The sequence below is a fragment of the Larus michahellis genome, chromosome 3 (assembly GCF_964199755.1).
Source record: "Larus michahellis chromosome 3, bLarMic1.1, whole genome shotgun sequence".
NCBI lineage: Eukaryota > Metazoa > Chordata > Aves > Charadriiformes > Laridae > Larus > Larus michahellis.
Genome location: NC_133898.1, coordinates 45171799 through 45189350, shown reverse-complemented (window position 1 = coordinate 45189350; position 17552 = coordinate 45171799). Strand labels below are relative to the sequence as shown.

General features: G+C 38.5%; 1 protein-coding gene across 2 annotated transcripts in view; it reads left to right on the top strand.

The window, feature by feature from the left end:
* Positions 1-17552, top strand: part of KIF26B (kinesin family member 26B) — a 303146-nt gene that overhangs the window by 104141 nt on the left and 181453 nt on the right. The window contains exons 2-3 of one of the 2 annotated variants that reach the window (XM_074579954.1): positions 15777-15885; positions 16413-16579. In XM_074579954.1, the coding sequence (XP_074436055.1) occupies positions 15880-15885; positions 16413-16579 (173 nt within the window). In that variant the 5' untranslated portion in view covers positions 15777-15879. The remainder of the gene's footprint in view (positions 1-15776; positions 15886-16412; positions 16580-17552) is intronic. The other variant, XM_074579953.1, reaches the window with a different exon arrangement.

The window sequence follows — 17552 nt, the reverse complement described above, 5'->3', positions numbered from 1 at the left end:
AACAAGCTGCTACTGTGCTTTCTGAAAAGAAAAAACTTGAAAACAAGGGCTTTGCTTTAGAGGGATGCACTTGAAAGCATGCCTTTGGGAAAGAACAAGACTATAGAAGTTTTAAATTGACCTCTGAAGTTTTTTAGGTTTTAGCGTCATTGAAACATATTCTTTCAAAAAGCTTCTGAGTGCAGGATATATCTCCCTTTTCTTTTTTTTAATATGCCTTAATTCCTAATAAAAGTAGTTCCAGCAAATACTAAAATCCTGTCATCCTTGTACAATGCTCTGTTTTCTCCTAGGGAACCTTCCGTTAATGATCATCTGCTGGAAAATTGAGCTTTCAAACTGTAAACTTTTTTCCTTGAACTTTCATAATAATCTGTTTCTGTTGAATAGGACTGAACCCTGTGTGCATCAAGCTCACTGTCTGTAGGGGACACTATACAGGAATGAGTATTTCAGAATTCTAGTCCTCTGGGTTGGTCACAGGGTAAAATGCACCCATTTTATGTGACTTCTGTCGCTGTGGCCATTGTGAGCAGGGCAACTTGGTGGGAAGTCTTTGGAGAATTATCCCTGAATTTTTGGTTTAATGCATAAATAGTATGGAAGATTGAATGGTTTAATGCATAAATATATTCCTTCCATTTCTGATTTTTTGGGCATGCTTGGTCTGATTTCTTTATTTGTGTGTGGATGTATTATGTATATACGCACACAAATATATCTTTCTTCCACTTTGTTTCCTTTAGGAAAGACTCTTATGCTGTTTTTCCAAAGGAAATTGCTGATAAACTTCAGGATAGATTCCGATCTGAAATCAAGTTTACTCCACTGGTGATAGAGCATCATCATGCTTTTTGCTTTTAGTAACTCTATGCCATTCTGTCGATATTAAGAAAATCAAAGGCTCAGAGTATACCGGTTCTGAAAGCTAACGTAGTAGAAGCGGGAGTGTTTCATCTCCTCTTAAGAATGCGCACTAAGCAGCAGTACTAGAAGGGTTTTAGGTTTGGTTCTTTATTATCCTACATATGGAATAGTGCTCCACCTTTTGGAGCTAGCTCATGCTGTCTTGTATTCCCTTTGTCCTAGTGTAAATGACTGTGCAAGATGACTTAGTAAGTGCCTACAGTATACCTTGTGAAGAGACACAGGAGACCTTTTTCTTCAGTTATACAGATTACAACACTGCACTTCGACTGACCTGTAGTCAGTGATCATTCTTTTGGCATGTTACTGAGGAGCAGAAAAATCAGTCCATGATGCTCCACTAAGAATTAATTAAAATGGAGTAAAGCCTTCCTTTCAAAACTTGATGTAAAAGTGACTTCTGAAACTTCTACATTACAAATCCAGTAAACGAGCTGAAGAGGAAAAATGCAAAACATTTCATGTACAAATAAAAATTCTCTGCAGAGTGCTGAAAGCCAAAATGAAAACTGAAGATAAGTGTGAGGCATTTATTACGGTTCAGAATGGTTTACTAGAGTTTAGGCACCATTTCAGATGATGAGCCTGTTTGTTGTTCTTATATTTGGACTTCATTAAATGCATTTAATTAAATCTATTGTAAATCTGGTTTATTCCCAAGGGGGCAGTTAATGTAATCTTGCTATTTGCTTATAAAAAAAAAAATCAACCACCAGTTCCTTCACTAATTTTAATCACTGTTTATTTTTAGATCCTAGTGAAGTGTGTTTTGTCAGTCTAGTTTATTGTGCAAACTTCTTGGGGCTATGACTTTTTGTCTTTGTTTGTGTCCTGTGTAGAAGAAAGTGTATATTCATTGTTGCTATGTTTAAAGAAAAAAAAAGAAGAAAATGTAAGTAGAGAGAAGTAGAGAAGTGCTGTTTGAAGGTGGTGGGGTTTTTTTGTTTGGTTGTTTTTTTGTTTATTTGTTTTTTATAAGGAAGAAATAAATGTAGCTATAAGACTTGACTGTATGCTCTGACAATTCTTTTACCTTCTGGCTCTTGACTGTTAAGATCTTTTTAAATTTTCCAAGTAGTTTGTTTTGTTCTCTCCTGCCTCTTAGGCTCCCAACAGGAAAAGTGATGAGGCTATGTAAAGAAACAAGAATAAAAATTAGCAAATCTTAGTGGTAAAAATTAGGAAATAATAAGCCTACAAGGAAGCAGAAATTATGAAAATGATAAGGGCCTTAGATAATTCACCAAGTACAGCCTACCTGAGATTAATGTACTATAGAGACAGGCAATAATTTATAACAAAAACTGGAAGAACGTACTGTGAACAAATTTTGCTTTGTAAATATACACCAAGTGTACCTACAAGTAAAGAGTAAATAATTGGCGGTGTTTACTGTGCACGTTGCATTCCAAAGTTAAGTTGAACACGTTAGGTAGTAAGATGCATAAGACTTTGCATAGGACTGCCATTTATTTGTCTTTTACAGCCTTTCTCCTAGACAGGAAATGGCTGACACAAGATCATTAAAGCTGTATGGAGTCTACCCTTGGTTTGATTTAAGTTCTGCTTTACTGGAAAACAATCCTTGATGAATCAAGTGGTTATTTATTTGTCCACCCAAAATTCTCATGATAGCTTATACTGTTGGAATTTGAAATGAAAGTACATCCTTTTTTGAGGAATGTTTGCCATTTGTTAGTGCTGCAGGCTACAGATGTTCAATTCTTCTCTCTTCTGTCTTTTCAGGAAGGGCTGTAGAACACAGCCAGACTAGAGCCAGTGCATCTTCTGCTCTGTTATTAATTTTTCAGAATTGTGCATTTTTGAAAATATGCACGTCTGTAGTTCATATCTTTCAAACTGATCACTGATTATTTTTTTTTTTGAATGCTGTCTGAGAAAAGCAAAGGTCTCAGTGTTGTCTAAAAGTAGAGTCATCTAAAATCAGTGGTGTGGAGAAAATATTGTTCTTCATCTGACCTTATTTAGCTGGTCAGGAGAGATGGGGATTAAGTATTAATTACTCAGTCTGCAAGTGAATGTGCACTAAATTCCAGCTGAGAATGACAGTCAGTATGCTTAAAGTTCTTAGTGTACAAGGGCCCTGATGTGAAAAGTGGGAGTATGATCTTCATGCTGTAAAACTGTCATAGCAAAGATGGATTATGATGGTTCCTGCAGACCAAAATGCAGATTACATATACTGGGGAAAGATTATTGTGTGCACTTGAATTAAATGCTCAATCAGCTTCAGCTAATGTGATGTTCATCTAGCTCCTGGAAAACTATGCTTGGCTTGTATCCCTTTAAGACTTGCTGATTGAATAATGGTCAACTGAAACAATTTGGATTGAAAGCATGACAGAAGTTGCAGCAAATGATATGATGCAAAACCACAATTTGATGGAAAATAGAAGTAGACTAGGAGTATACGTAAAAATCTAAGAATACGTTTAGTGCTGTGCAAGAAATATCCATCCTGTTGAGCAGAGTACCATAGCCTGATGCTCACAAGCTGACCTCTTTGCTGTGCCATTGAAAGGTGACCAGAACACAGAGTCCTGGTTCCTAATAGTTAACACTATACACCAACAGAGCTTAATTTGGTCTTCAGTTGAGGATCTGCTACTCCTCCTTTTGCTTTCATTAGCTGAGAGGGCAGTAAATCTAGAGAAAACAGAAGACAATATAGCATAACCTAGCACCTCGTCAGCCTATGGAATTCATTGCAGGAAGTAGCCTCCAAGTGAAACGCTTATAGTTGAGTGATTTTATGACTACTAATAACAGCTGTAGCTATGCAAACTAAGGTAATAAGGCAATCAAACCTATGCCTTAAGGCATTCACCTTCAGGGCCAGGAAGGAACTGTTTCTGTCCAGCTGTGGTCTCATTTGAAGGCTCTTCTGGCACCTTTTGAATTCTTTTCATGTATTCTTGTTAATTCATTGTTAAAAATGATGGTTGTTGCTGTCATAAAATAATTTTAAAACCTCAGCAGGACATTTTTATTATTAACATGAAAGTAAGACAGGTGTTCGTGTATTGTGACAGAGATCAGAAAGACCAACCTTGTTAAATTTACAGAGGTCAGTCCTGCTGATGCATAGCTTCTGCAGAACTGCCTGTGTGGTGTTTTGTGTTGGTTTTTTGTTTTGGTTTTTTTTTCTCCTTTAGCAACCGCATACTGACTTCTCTGGGAATGAGGCAATTTCATGGCAGCTCCCATTAGCACTGATAACTGTGAAATTAGCTATTGCTACATCTGCACGTTGGTAGCATGGAGGAAAGAAGGAACACCTGCAAGGGACTATTAATAGTAGGGACAGAAAAGGGAGAGGCAGCTACCCAAAGCCAAAGGGCAGTGCAATTCAGCATGACTGTTACATTGTGAGATGGTTGATTAGGCCATGGTTTGTGCAATTCACTGCAAAGGTGGAATTTTGCAGCGTGAAAGTTGAGGCTAAATGCTATTTCTCTGTGGGAAAAGAGGAACATGATATTATGTTTTTGAATTGAGAGGTTGGCTGGTCTCGAGGTCTTGCAAGGTACTTGTATTGAAAGAATATGCTGTTGACTTCTGAAGAATGTATGAACATCCCTGCTTGTGGGAATGAAATAACAGCGTTTCCTAGGCAAGTGCAAGGCTCACAGTTCTGAGGCTTTTCCAGATGGAATTCAGCCCCCTAAAAGTGCCTTTCTTGCAACACTGCTCTATTGGTACTTCCCTTGTTTTCACTTCTGCATATATTCAGTGCAATTTTGGTCCAAGCAATAGCCAATACCCCACGTTTACATTTAGCCCCACTGAACCCTTCTGAACATATGCTATAACTTTTGAGCAGATCTGTATTCAACCTTGCATAATGTTTCCTATCTTGGCTATCCTAGTCTAATGTAAGTTTTAGGACTCAGACACATGGTCAGCTTGATAACTTTTTAGGAAGCTTACTAATACATGGTAACTATGAATACATGCTCACAGCAAATTCAAGATAATATTACTTGGTTTCTTTGACTTCTAGAAAAGTGACTATAGGATAAATCATTATTACCTTGCGTTTGCCAGAGGCTGTGTGTGTGTATGTGGAGAGCTGTTATGACTCAGCACAGCATATTCAAGGTCACCTGAATACGTGTGAATTCAGCGATATTAATTTCATTGTGAGCATTTAAGCTGATATCAACATTTTAAGAACTAAATTTCATGCAGAAGACTGGGTATTTTGCAGTTCTAAATGCTTCCTATGGAACTGTGTCTAAGCAGAGGAAGCAGAAAAGATGCTTTCTTCAGGAATGAGACAAAATGCTCTTTTTAAAATGAGAGATCTTACCGGAATGCAGGTAATGCACTGGAACATGTGTTGCAGCATTGGTTAAGCTGAACTGAAATGGAGGGAAGGAAAACATCAACTTACTGACTAGACACTAAGATCTGAACACACTATTTGTTTTTTAAAGCCTTCCTTGCTGCCCACAGGTTTCAGTGGATTTTCAGAAGAGCTGAGAGTACTTGGAGCCTTAAACCTGTCTTGAGAGATACAAATTTAACAAAGCATTCAAATGTGCTCCTTAAGTTTCATTCCGCTAAAGGATGGATCAGGATATACAAGAGTCCCCTCAGAGTCCTTTCAGATGATGAGCTGTTAATATTTCATTGAGGCAGCAAAAGAGAAAGCTGAGTAAGCACTATTAACAATCATTGGCATCAGATAATCAGTTTTTAAAAAATGTACTTCTGTGTGAAGGTGGTTTAGGAAAGTGGATGGAAGAGGGTACTACAGAATAAATCTTCAAACTTAAAATATTTGATAAGTTGAGAAAGATTTCTCAGCCTCTGTCAATTTAAATTTCCCAGGCTTCTGTATTGCTTGGTCCAAAATACGCCTGGCCTCTAAATGGGTTCACTCTTCTCTGCAAGCAGCCCTTTTCTGTTTGTTGAAAACGTGTGTGTGTGTTCATGCCTCATGCAAGATTCAAGTCCTGGTTCCTCCCTTTATGAGGTACGTTATTGATAGTCTTATGACCTAACACGCAGAGAAAACAATTTGTATTATTGTGGTATCTGCTAGCACTAATGTAACTAAATCTTTGGCAGCAGTTTATTGAAAACCTGATATTCGTAATTTCTTTCTGATGGGGAAGCCACTGGAATTGTACCAGTTTATAAATAGACTCAAGGCATTTGCTAGATCCCTGGGGGTCAGACCTCCCATGCCCCTTTCCATAAGCAGCTGGGTAGGAGACCCATCAGATGTATGCTGATCTTACCCCCAAAAAGGTCAGATCATGAGGTGATTATGTGCGTAGGCTCAATTTGCGTTATGCCACATTCTTATGCAATAATCATTGCAGGAATCTCTAAGCCTGTCAGATTTTTTTGCATCCTGGAAATGAGGTAGTTCTTTCTCCTCATGTTTTCATGGTAGAACTTGATCATGTGTCTTTTAAATGAAGACTAACGATCCGGTTCATACACCTCTCTGTGGAAAAACTAATGGTGTTTTTTATTGCTTACTTTCTTGCTAGCTACAGAACGAGGTTGCTTTCTGGGTCAATAATGCCATTTAAGTTAAGCCCACATGCTGACACACTCTGGTAGCTTCTAGAGCTGTTCTTGTCAACTGACAAGTGAAAGGTCAATGGCTTACAGATTGCTGTTTGTGATAGGGAAACAGCTACAGTAAGATCTGAACTTTTTATGATGTCTTGACGTTGCTGGCAGGTAGTAACTGATCAGAGAAAGGAAAGTTTGTTTTCATAACAAATGTATTATTCCTGCACACAGTGAACTAGAGAGACTTTTGCCTCAGCTTCAAAAGTGCAGTCACTTCATTCAGCTGCCCGTGTGTACAGACAGGAAGAAGTCAGACGTGCTCATCTTTCATGGTTCACACACACTCTTTGTTGCTGCACTAGTTATTTTAGCACAATTAGTCTGGCTGTTGAGGTCTTAAAAGGTAGCTGATGGAATAAGGGGTTACAGTATGGTTGCTGAATCTGGATGTACGAAATCAACTTTAAGTGAGCCACATAAAAGAAAGGCCTTTTCTCTTGTAAAATGTTACTAATCTGGTAGCAAATAAAAGTCATAGTAGAAAAAGATCCAATTAATTTCCAGCTGCACAGCTCTATAATGCACCAGCAGGATATACAGGTAATTAAGAGAATTAACAGCTTTAATAAAGTAGATTTAAAAAACTTCTGAAAGCTAGAGGCAACCTCAGCTTTCCCACAGATTGCCATGATATTGTTGTTGTCTTGATTAGAAAGGAAGAGGTTTTATTGTGTTGCCGCACAGCATCTTTTTGTATTACTGAAATGCCTAGAGACACAAAATTGAGACCAGAACCTCTCTTTGATAGCTGCTGTTCCTATTTTTAATTTGCAGAGTAAGTACGGGAATATGGCAGCTGGGAAGCCTTGCATTGCTGTTCTGTCCACAGAGACTTGGCTGGTGGAGCTTCATTCATGAGAGGCGTATTTGGGTCTAGCTGACGGTTCTTTACTGCTTTTCTCACAAGGAATAACTCACAACATTGCAGGGGTCTGCATCAGGGAGGATCGGGGACTGACTCATGGGGAGTCTGCTTCACTGGGGGAGCCCTGGGGGAGCAGATTTACAACCCAGGAGGGCTATCCTGCCTGTAGCTTCCTTGGGGAGGAATAGGAGAGGCTGGTATGATCCTGAATGTAATCAGAAAACACTGAGGGTATTAAGGAAGGTAAGTTATGATAGCTACTGTGTTTTAGTAACAATGTGGAGGCCTCGCCTTTCCAAAAAGAGTTTGATAATGAAGTAATAGCCAATAAATAAAATTTGCAAGCTATGTCACTGAGACTATAGAAGCACTGCAGACTAGAATCTGCAACTTCTGTGCAAGGATTATGTTCACTTGAGGTAAATATTTGCTGTCCTGAATGCTTCAGATCATGTGATTTCCCCTCCTGCATTCATTTTTTTCCTCTGTTTGCTTTTCTGCTTAATAAATATATCGGTACAAAGTGAGCAAGCAATAAGCAGGCTTGGTCAATACTATTTGAGACTCAATGTACTGTTTCCTTTTGATGTAGATAGAGTACTATCTATTCCTTCCATGGATTGCTTAGTTCAGGATGGCACTGGCAAGCTGAGAATAGTGAGTTCATTGCTAAACCAGATCAAAATGAGCCTATGTCCCTCATGTCTCAGTGGTGGAGGTTGCTTGGGAGTGTGCATCAGCTTATATTTACCAAGTTACGGTCTGTATGGGAATTTGTTGCTCAAGCGAATGAACCATTGTTAGAGGCTTAATAGACCAGATTTCCTGTTTTATAATAAAGCTTTCATTGTTGTCAATGCAATTCTTACTTGGTATTGTTTTTTAGGAGAGCACGCTCAAGGAGTAACTCACAGATTTTCAGGCAGTACTCTTGCACTGAATGTTTTGGTTTTGTTTGTTTGTTTTGCTTTGCTTTTCAGTTCAAAAGCTAGGGCAAGAATGTGCATTGAGTGAATGAGTGAAAGTAAGAGGAAGAATACCGGATGGCTGAGAAAATAGTGGCATTATTTACAATGGACAATACAGCATAAATAAAAAATTTCGAAAATACTCTTGTAAGGCAGAACGCTTAGGAGGAAGAATCAGAGGAAAATGTCTTACAATAGAGAAATCCATCATTACTTGGATGTCTGATCAGTCTCTAAGTAGCTGATCTTAAGATGTTCAGTGATTTATTGTAAAATATTTCATTTAATGGTATGGGCTCTTGAGTGTGAAAAGGAACTAACTGCATCATAGTAGTTTCAATGGGAGGATGCGCCCATGTCTGCGCAAATTGGGATTTCATCTGTGCTAAGGACTGCATTGGATCTGTGTTAAATAGCTATCTTTTATAAGAGGAACATGGGAGGTGGCTGCAACAGTCAAAGGTCATCTTTCTTTTGGACAGCAGGAAGCTGGAGGTTGCAATTAAGCTCTAGATGCTGTCATGGTAACTAAGTAATGTTTAAGTAAAAGTAGTTTATGCTAAATATACTCTGACTCTTCCTTGTTAAATGCAAAGCATAATCAGCATTCTTGCCATCCCAGTGATTCCCCCTTTGAAAAACCTCACTCTTTCTAAGGTGCACTGTTTTGACTTTAGACAGAAAATCTCTGCGATTGTGGTAGCCCCTTCTGCTAGATCAATATTTCAGATTTTGTGTGTAAATTTGAATGAAGCATGAGCAAAGCAAGCCCAAGGACCCTCCCTAGAGTTTCAGTATTCACACTGAATAGTGAGTTGTCTTTGCTAAGCAGTATCTGGTATGTCTACATTCAGGAAAGAGAGTGAATGCAGCAGACATTATGCATGTCCTTTTTCAGCGTGTTCCTCGTAGAACACATTCTTTTGACAGGAAAGGACTATCAGGAATTGCTGTCTTGTTCTTGCTCACACAGTGTCTGTATCAGCAGTTACAGTGATCTCGAGCTACAGCAGCTTAGTATTCTACTGTGAGAGGAAAAGGTCATAATCAAATGGCAAGGTGCTGTAAGGCAATGCCAGTGCCCTTAGCTACAGGAACTTGCTACCGTTTCAAAATTATTTTTTCTAAAGGTGGATTTTGTCCTGAATAATTCCTTAAATGTCACCTCTATTGTGAGTGATTTGTGACAGATGTGGAGTATGTCCTTGGTACTCCATGGTATATTAAAGATGACTGATTTAGCAAATCTTCACCACTTTCAAGTTGCTCTCATTGAATGGTGTAATTGTTCCTTTTTGCCCTGTGAAGGATGTGTTAAAATTAATTTGATAGTTGTGTAGGAGGCACAAGATTCCTCTTTCTCCTCTACCCTCTGCCCCCAAATCCCCCTGCAATTTACTGGTTGTTCAGTAAACCCTCTACCAGATTTACCTCAAAGCATTTGAAGCTGTATTCGACAATGATATTTGAAACTGACTCTTAAGTGTTTCCTTTTCCTCTTTTCACATGCTAACCTCTCCCAGCAACACCCTAAAATTATGAAAATGAAATATAATAAATGTCAAATTATCCACATTCACATCCATTTATCTTTTTTTCTTTTTGGCAGTGAGCACAGTGGGTCCCAGCTGTGATATTGTCCTTTGAATGCTACCATACATAAATTTATGCTGCACTTTTTTGTTACTGCATTGAACTTAACGCAGAACTTCCATGTTAGGCAAAATGGATGAAGTCAGATAAAATAGCCAAATGGTAGGAAGAGGACCTACTACTTACTGATACATTCCTTGTTGAGAGATGCCTTCTCTAGGTGAAGTAGAACTCCAATCTTTCCTTCATTAACCTCCCTTCGGTCATCTCCAGCTCCATTTGTTTTCTGATGCTGCTTCCTTTAGGCAAGTTACTGTATTTCCACTGAAATTTGTAGTGGCTGGGAAGCTGGTGGCTTACTGAAGACCTAAGATTTTTATCTTGTTCTGTAATCCACCACACTCACATCAGAGAGAGAACTCTTATATGCTAAAGAAAATGGAAGAATTATTTGAGTTTTCAAAATTAATTTGTAAATTAGAGTTCTTGCCTCAACCTGTAAGAATTAGTAGGAATAGGTCAAGCCCAGGAAAAACAGGGTCACTCAGTTCTTGGGAAAGATGTGGTATCCTATACATGTGTCAGAAGAAAGACGCATGTGAATGTGTCTCTCCCAGTGCTTGTTTCATTACTCCTGTAGACCAGAAACCAGCCTTCTTGAGCCAAACAGGAAGAACAACTTTATCTTGTTATGACTGAGAGTAAACTGTGAAGAGCCAAAAGGAGTTGGACAGAAGGTAAAAGATTAATATTTTAGAAGAACCAGAACACCTGATTTTGCGTAACGGAAAACTTGAAATGAAGCTGCTAAGCTTGCGTCCTAAGCAGGTTTATAAGAATTTATGATGTTTTTGGTGTGCTAAAGCTTTGAGAGAGGTATCCTTTAGAGCTTCCCTCAACACATCTTTTAAAGGGAGGTGTCTAAGAAGAACCATTTTCTTGGTTAATGTAGACACTTGCTGTCTAAAATAAACCAGGAAGTAATTTCATCAGTATTTATTGGGCGGAAAATTCAGTGCTGGACGGAATCAAGAGTAGATTGCCAAAGAACTCATTCATGAGTGTGTGTGTTTATGAAAGAGAGCTTTCTACCTTCAGTTTCTTCTTGCTAGTGAGCTTCTCTCCTGAGATTAGGATCTCTGGGCACTGAGGATTGCTTTATAGTGATTTTGGACACAGATTTGTATCTTGAATTTGACTTCAGAAATGGATACATTTCATACATTTCTGTGTATCCGGTTCATTTGTCAGTTATTTACGTTAATGAGATTTTGGGGATGTTCCTGAATGCTTCACTACTTCCAGAGAAAAGGATGTTTCGCATCTTTCATAAATACTAACTTCCATTTGTACAATAATTTCAGTTGGGAGTCCTCAGTTAAAAGCTTTAGAAACACTAATGAGCTTGGCTGTAGAATGCCCTTACATAAATATAATTAACCTCATACTGCATGATGGCAAGTCTGATGCACAGAGTGACTCTCTAACTGGAATATCCTGGCTGACACCTGAGGTTTAACTGCAGAGCCATCTTTTTCCTATGAAGCAGAGAATTTAAATCATGACTTATCTCCAGCTCGTGCTATATACTGTCAGAAAGCAGTGAAAGAGGAGGTTAATGGATGCCTCGCTTTTATGAGACAGCAGAAAAAAATGGGGCCTTGGGAGGGACATCTGTCTTGTTCCATGTGCACTTAAAAGGTTTTTATTGAGGCATGAAGGGTTGCGTTGTTCCATGCTTTGTCTTTTTGTTGCTTATCCCGGCAGTGATGTGCTGCCAACAATTCAATAAAGGATTTTCTCAAAATATATCTTATTAACCGATCTTAAACCTCATGTATATGCTATGTGGGTACTCACAGAAGAGAAGGGGAAGAGAATCGAGGAATCTGTTCTTCTTTTCCCCATTAAATCCAGAAATGGTATCTGGTGAGAGAGACAGTCACACTGAAGAGGCAGACTTACGTGAACTGTACTTGCCAGGGATATGTTATTGGGGGGGTGGAAAGGCAAAAAAAAAAAAAAAAAAAAAGAGCATCCCTAAGTTTGTTAATGTTCAAAGTGTGGTTTTTTTCGACTATGCCTTTTGAACTGGGATGGGGAAAAAAGAATTTCTCTAAGAGCTTTGGAAATGTCTGTTCTATGAGCATTTTTCCTTAAATGCTTGATATATCCTGAGTGCATTTACTCAAGTTGGTGTGTGCGTGAACATCAGTGAGCAATGTCAGAGGAGAAAGGGATAATTTGGTACTGTGAGTGGAGGACAAAGTAAATGAGACGGTAAGATTACCTCCGAAGCCCACTCTTCAGTTCAGTATAATAGTGTAAATTATTTCTACACTCCCCAATCTATGAGGGAAAACAAAGAAATGCTGACTCAAAGTAGAGTAGTCTCTGGATATATGAATTATCTGGATTTCTTTCTGCCCACTATGTATATGTATTGAACTCTGGGAATACATGAGGATTTTTTAGTCAAATATTGTTGGCATGTGTTTAGGTGTCTGTTGAGGTACTCAGCCTGTGGATTGACCCAGATGTACAAATTTGTGTAGTATAAACAATACTCTGATAAGTACTAGACACAAAAAAGGCTCCCAGCCTGGCCCAGAGTTTGGCATAACACTGTCTTTGCCCTTCATCTCCACTGTCTGCATGACAAAAGGGACAATTCCATACTTAAATATCAAGTTCTAGTTTGTTATGCTGTTCTTGCTTTGATATAAGGAAAAGACAGGAACAGAGTGACTTGAGGAACTAGTTCAAGCAAAACCTGATGTTCTGCTTGAGGTTATGAGTGCTACAGTATCACAAGGTATTTTTGTGGGCTTTGAACTGTATAACATCAAGTGGTGTTGCAGGCTTCGCAGATAAAGAACAGTAGAATGTTTGAAATTCAGGGAAATATTTCAGCTTTTATTGGTTCTGGAGATATTTCATTGTTGAAAAATCCCACTTCGACCGACAATGTAAGCAAGTGCTAAAACTGGAAACCATTCCTAGGTTAGAAATCCCGGACTGTGGCTTAACTCAGTTTTTATTTTGTCTTAATTTGCCTATGTCTTGTGTTAAAGTAAAATAATGTATGTTCCCTTTTTGGTATCCTTGTAATACACTGTCAACTAAGAAGTGTCCCTATTGAGAGAGAGAGTAAATCACTGGAGCTCAAGGATAGACAGTATGTGCATTTGAGAGTTTAGTTCTGTGAGAGCTCACACTGAGAAATGGATTTTTGCCCAGGAAGTGTGCCAGTGTAGGGTAGGGACAGGGGCAGTGGTGCTGGACCCTTAGGACCGAGAAGGTGCTCAACAAGCTCAACATGCCCCATTGTGAGTGTCCATCCAGGGCAGCTCTGGGAGGGCTCTCTGACATGGCTGTTTACACTGGAATGCTGCTTTTCACAGATAATACATCAATATCAATGTCAACAGTAGCTTCTTGTTTTCTGCAACAAAGCAAGCTGTGTGAATGAAGAGGAAGGAGAGCTGCTACCTCTTCAGCAGGCTCTGGTGGTCAGTACCATACAGATGTTTTGCAGCTTGTGGTTTGAGCGGCTGACCATCCCTGTAGTACTTGGACTGTTGTGTAGGACACGTGATAAAATAGCAGTACTACTGAAAACCTACAGTTATATAGAAACAATCCCATTCTGCATTTGTCCATAGTTTATGCAATTCCCAAAATTAATGTTATTTATCTCTCTTCTGTCTATGTCCTATGGTTAGTGTGGTACTCCACAAATACAGAGTTTGTAAATATGTTTGATTACTTCCAGCTTAAGTTCCTTTGCATTTTACTATAAGAAAATGTGACCTAAAAACAGGCTTTATAAGATCTTCATCCCCATTTATTAAAAAGCATTAACATTCCATTTGATGACTAATATCTATTTCTCTCTGAGTGCATAGGTGAGGGGGAATGGTTTATGTTTATATCTTTCTTATGTCTCTTTGGTAAGTGAGGATTTGATTATTTTTGAGTGCTTGTATTTAAGAACTAGTTATTCAAAAGCTCACGAGCCGAGCATCTAATCAGCTTTTGAGGAAGCTTGAGAGTAATAGCTTCCAGGAAATGTCCACAATCAGTTTGAAGCTTTTTATTGCTCTGTTTTCTCTGTGCTGTTCACATTAATAGGACTTGTGGGTATGGGCATGGATCACCTGAAAGTGTCTGTAATCACAGAAACCATTTAGTTACAGCTTTTAAGCCCACATCATGATGGACATTTTCTGGGTGTCCTGAACATCGAGACACACAAATCCTTTCCTGTTTTGCAGTTGGCTGAAATGCTTCTCTCAGGCCTCACCATCTTGCAACTTCATGGGATCTGACACCAATAGAAATGTGCTGCACTGGCTGTGGAAATTCATATTTGGAGATGCAAATCTTTATTTGGCAGAAGATGGGGAGGTTATGATTGCAATTGAGATTGCAGATGAGATAAATTAATTTATCGACTTAACTGCTGCCAGGTTGCCATGGAAGTGAGTAGCACTTCCTGGTGACACTGTCGGCAATGGCAATTGGTTAATGATGGTGCATCCCTGATTTCAGGTATATAAATTGGATGGACTAAGATGAGGTTAAGTTTGTAAGTGTTCTCTACTCTGAAGGGAGAGCTTTTTAAATCTGTCTGCTTAGCAGTTACAAAGATGGTAGGTGATGAAATTGGTTTCAGGATAATTTGTGGGCAGAATCTTGTGCTAGATCCCTGCAAATATAAGTAGCTGAGTTAGCAAAATTTATGGAAGACTTGAGAAAATTATTGCTTAGTGCATTCAAGTGTATTGGATGCCCCAAGTGGACATACATAGGTTAGCAGAACACTGAAGAACAAATGTCTGCCTGCTCGCTGGAAATGTTGGGAGGTATCCTGGCAGCCAGCCTAAATTCTTGTATTTTAACAGTAGTATGAGATGATTTAAGTCCAGGATTTCAGCTATAGCCTTCTGAGAGCACTGATCATTCAATATAGTGAATCAGTAAATTAGAAAGGCTCAGTGTATGACTAACATGATAGGGGCACTTTCGGCAAGTTTACTGGTTCCTCATAAAATAGAGTGGCTTGCTTGTTCTAGAAGTATGTTTAGCATACTTGTTCTAGAAGTATTACAGTTGATTGGCCTAAAAAATATGTACAATAAGAATAAACTCTTAGATTATCTTCTCAGCCATAGTAGAATGGGTAACAATTCTCTGTAAAAGAAACAGAGGTAGCTTGTTAGTTGGCCTAAAAAATGTTGCTATATAACATGTCTTTTCCTCTCCCAAATACAAATCACAGTTCTTCAACTTTGCCTTTAATAGCTGAAATGTTTAACAGCTGAAATAAAGCATGCCTAAGTGGAAAAAGAACTACAGGATGATCTCAAGTACTTTTCTTGATATGCCTCACAAAGATGTTCTGTTACTGTGGTGATAAGGATAGGCATGAGAACTGAAATTGAACAGGTGAGGGCATGCAACCTTTTCGCAGAGGGACGGAAGCAATGCCGTGTATGATAGCTAGCAATAATTTGGGAGTGGGTTTTTTAGGCATATGTTGCAATTTTGTGACACGTATTGGTGACCAAAAGTTATTTGTGGTTGAAATGAGGGAAGGGAAGTTTTTAGGAATTGCATGAAGTACAATAGATGGTATTGCAGCATTGTAAATTCATGCAGAAGTAATAGTCAAGAAAGTGAATTCAGTTTTGAGGAGATTCTTCAATAGGGCTGACCCAGTTTTCTCTGAAGTCAATAAAGATCTTTCAGTTTATTTGAGAAGAGCTGGGTTGATTCTGATTGAACTCCATTTCTTTTCCCAGGCAACGAAAAGCTAAGATGAGGCTTCCTAACAGGGGAAAAAATGTTAAATGGGCCATCAGAAGAATGAAATCATGGGATGTTTAAAACCTTTTAAGAAAGCCAATGAAAGTGAGTGGTAATGATCCCAATTTTCCAGAGATGATAAATAGTCTAGGATCCCAAGGGACTCCTTTCCATGCTGTTTGCTGGCTTTTCTGGAGAAAGGTCAACAAAAGTACTTAATACACTAGTGCTGTGTTATTTTACAAAGGCAAACACATGTATTTTTTTTTCCCTGATGTAAAATATAAATATCTTACACATATCTAAGATGTCTGTCTTGTATTCTGAAGTAAAATCAAGCAAAGATTATGGTTTACTTTCTTTTCCATATGGATGGAAACCCATAGACATTAGGGACATTTCTAGTGACGGGATGAATTTATTCCATTAGTTTTAATTCAGACAAGGTTAGAGCTGAGCCAAAGTACTGTAGATTAGCATGACAGAAGCAATAAACTTTTTCACAGAGCAGCAAAGATGGAGTGAATGAAATGTCCCTCTTGCTCCATCTGCAACCCAGAGGCACTTCTGGATGAGGAGGGGTCAGCTAGCAAGCTTTAGCTGATAACACTTTTGTTTTTTTCTGTCTTCAGATATCTCAGCTTATGACAGAGACTAGTCGAGAGGGCCTGACTGAAGCAGCATTGAACCGCTACAATGCAGATAAGCCCTCCTTGTACAGCTTCCCTGCTTCCCACAGCACATATGTTGCCAGTGAAGTATCCACAGGCACTTCGGTGGCAGCATCATTTTTTGCCAGGTAAGAGAGATTTCTTAGATTTTCCTTCTCTGGAAATGTAATTTCTTTCAAAGGAGATGATTCTGTAGTGAAGAAGTGGGGTTGACAGACTACAGCACACATGTTGAAACATGGCTACAGATACTTATCGCAAACTTGCTGAATTACCATTAAAACATTGTATAATCCATCTGTGTGCATTTGTATGTAAGATGGGGATGATACTTCTACCCTCTTCTGTAAAATATCTTTTTAACTCTTGATTTGGGTTAAAGTGTGATTGTGCTCCCAGAATAATACCTGTTTTAGTGACATTTTTAGAAGGGTGTATCCCTGAATGAGAAGGGCCTATCCAAGTAATTTTCTGAGATAGGCAATTAATTGTACAGCCAACTGAAAGTGGATAGTTCTATTTTGCAGGCAACTTTCAGGCTTCCTTATTGAATTTTACTTCCATCTAGGGAAATTACCAATATTTCCACTTTCAGGCTGAAAGTTAAGGTTACTGATTTCAGTTTCTGTTCCTGTCATGCTGTTGAATTTACCTAAGGGTCTAAACTCAGCCTTATGTTTCAAAAACCACAAGGTTTCAAAAATGTTTCAAAAAATCTTGATAAAGTTTCATTAAAAACCTTATGGCTGTCTTTATTAATTTATTCATAAAAATTGTTTGTTAAATGGGCATAAGCAGCTAATAAGTGAATTATCCACTATCAACAACAGAAATATTTTTCTGTGCAGAAATATGCCCTTTGCAGAACGTAATCTTTTTAGCCTACTTGAATCCTTATGTAACTGAAGAAGTTGAAATAATCCTTGTCTTTTAATGCTTTTCAATAATTAGAAGATTGGCTGGGGAAGAGTTGTGGAAGTAATGAAATAACAAGAATAACAAGAGAATAAGCTATTTTTACAGCACTTCCAATCCAATCTAGTGAGAGATCTGAACTTCAAAATATGGAGTGAACTTTTGAGTGAACACCTTAGTCATATT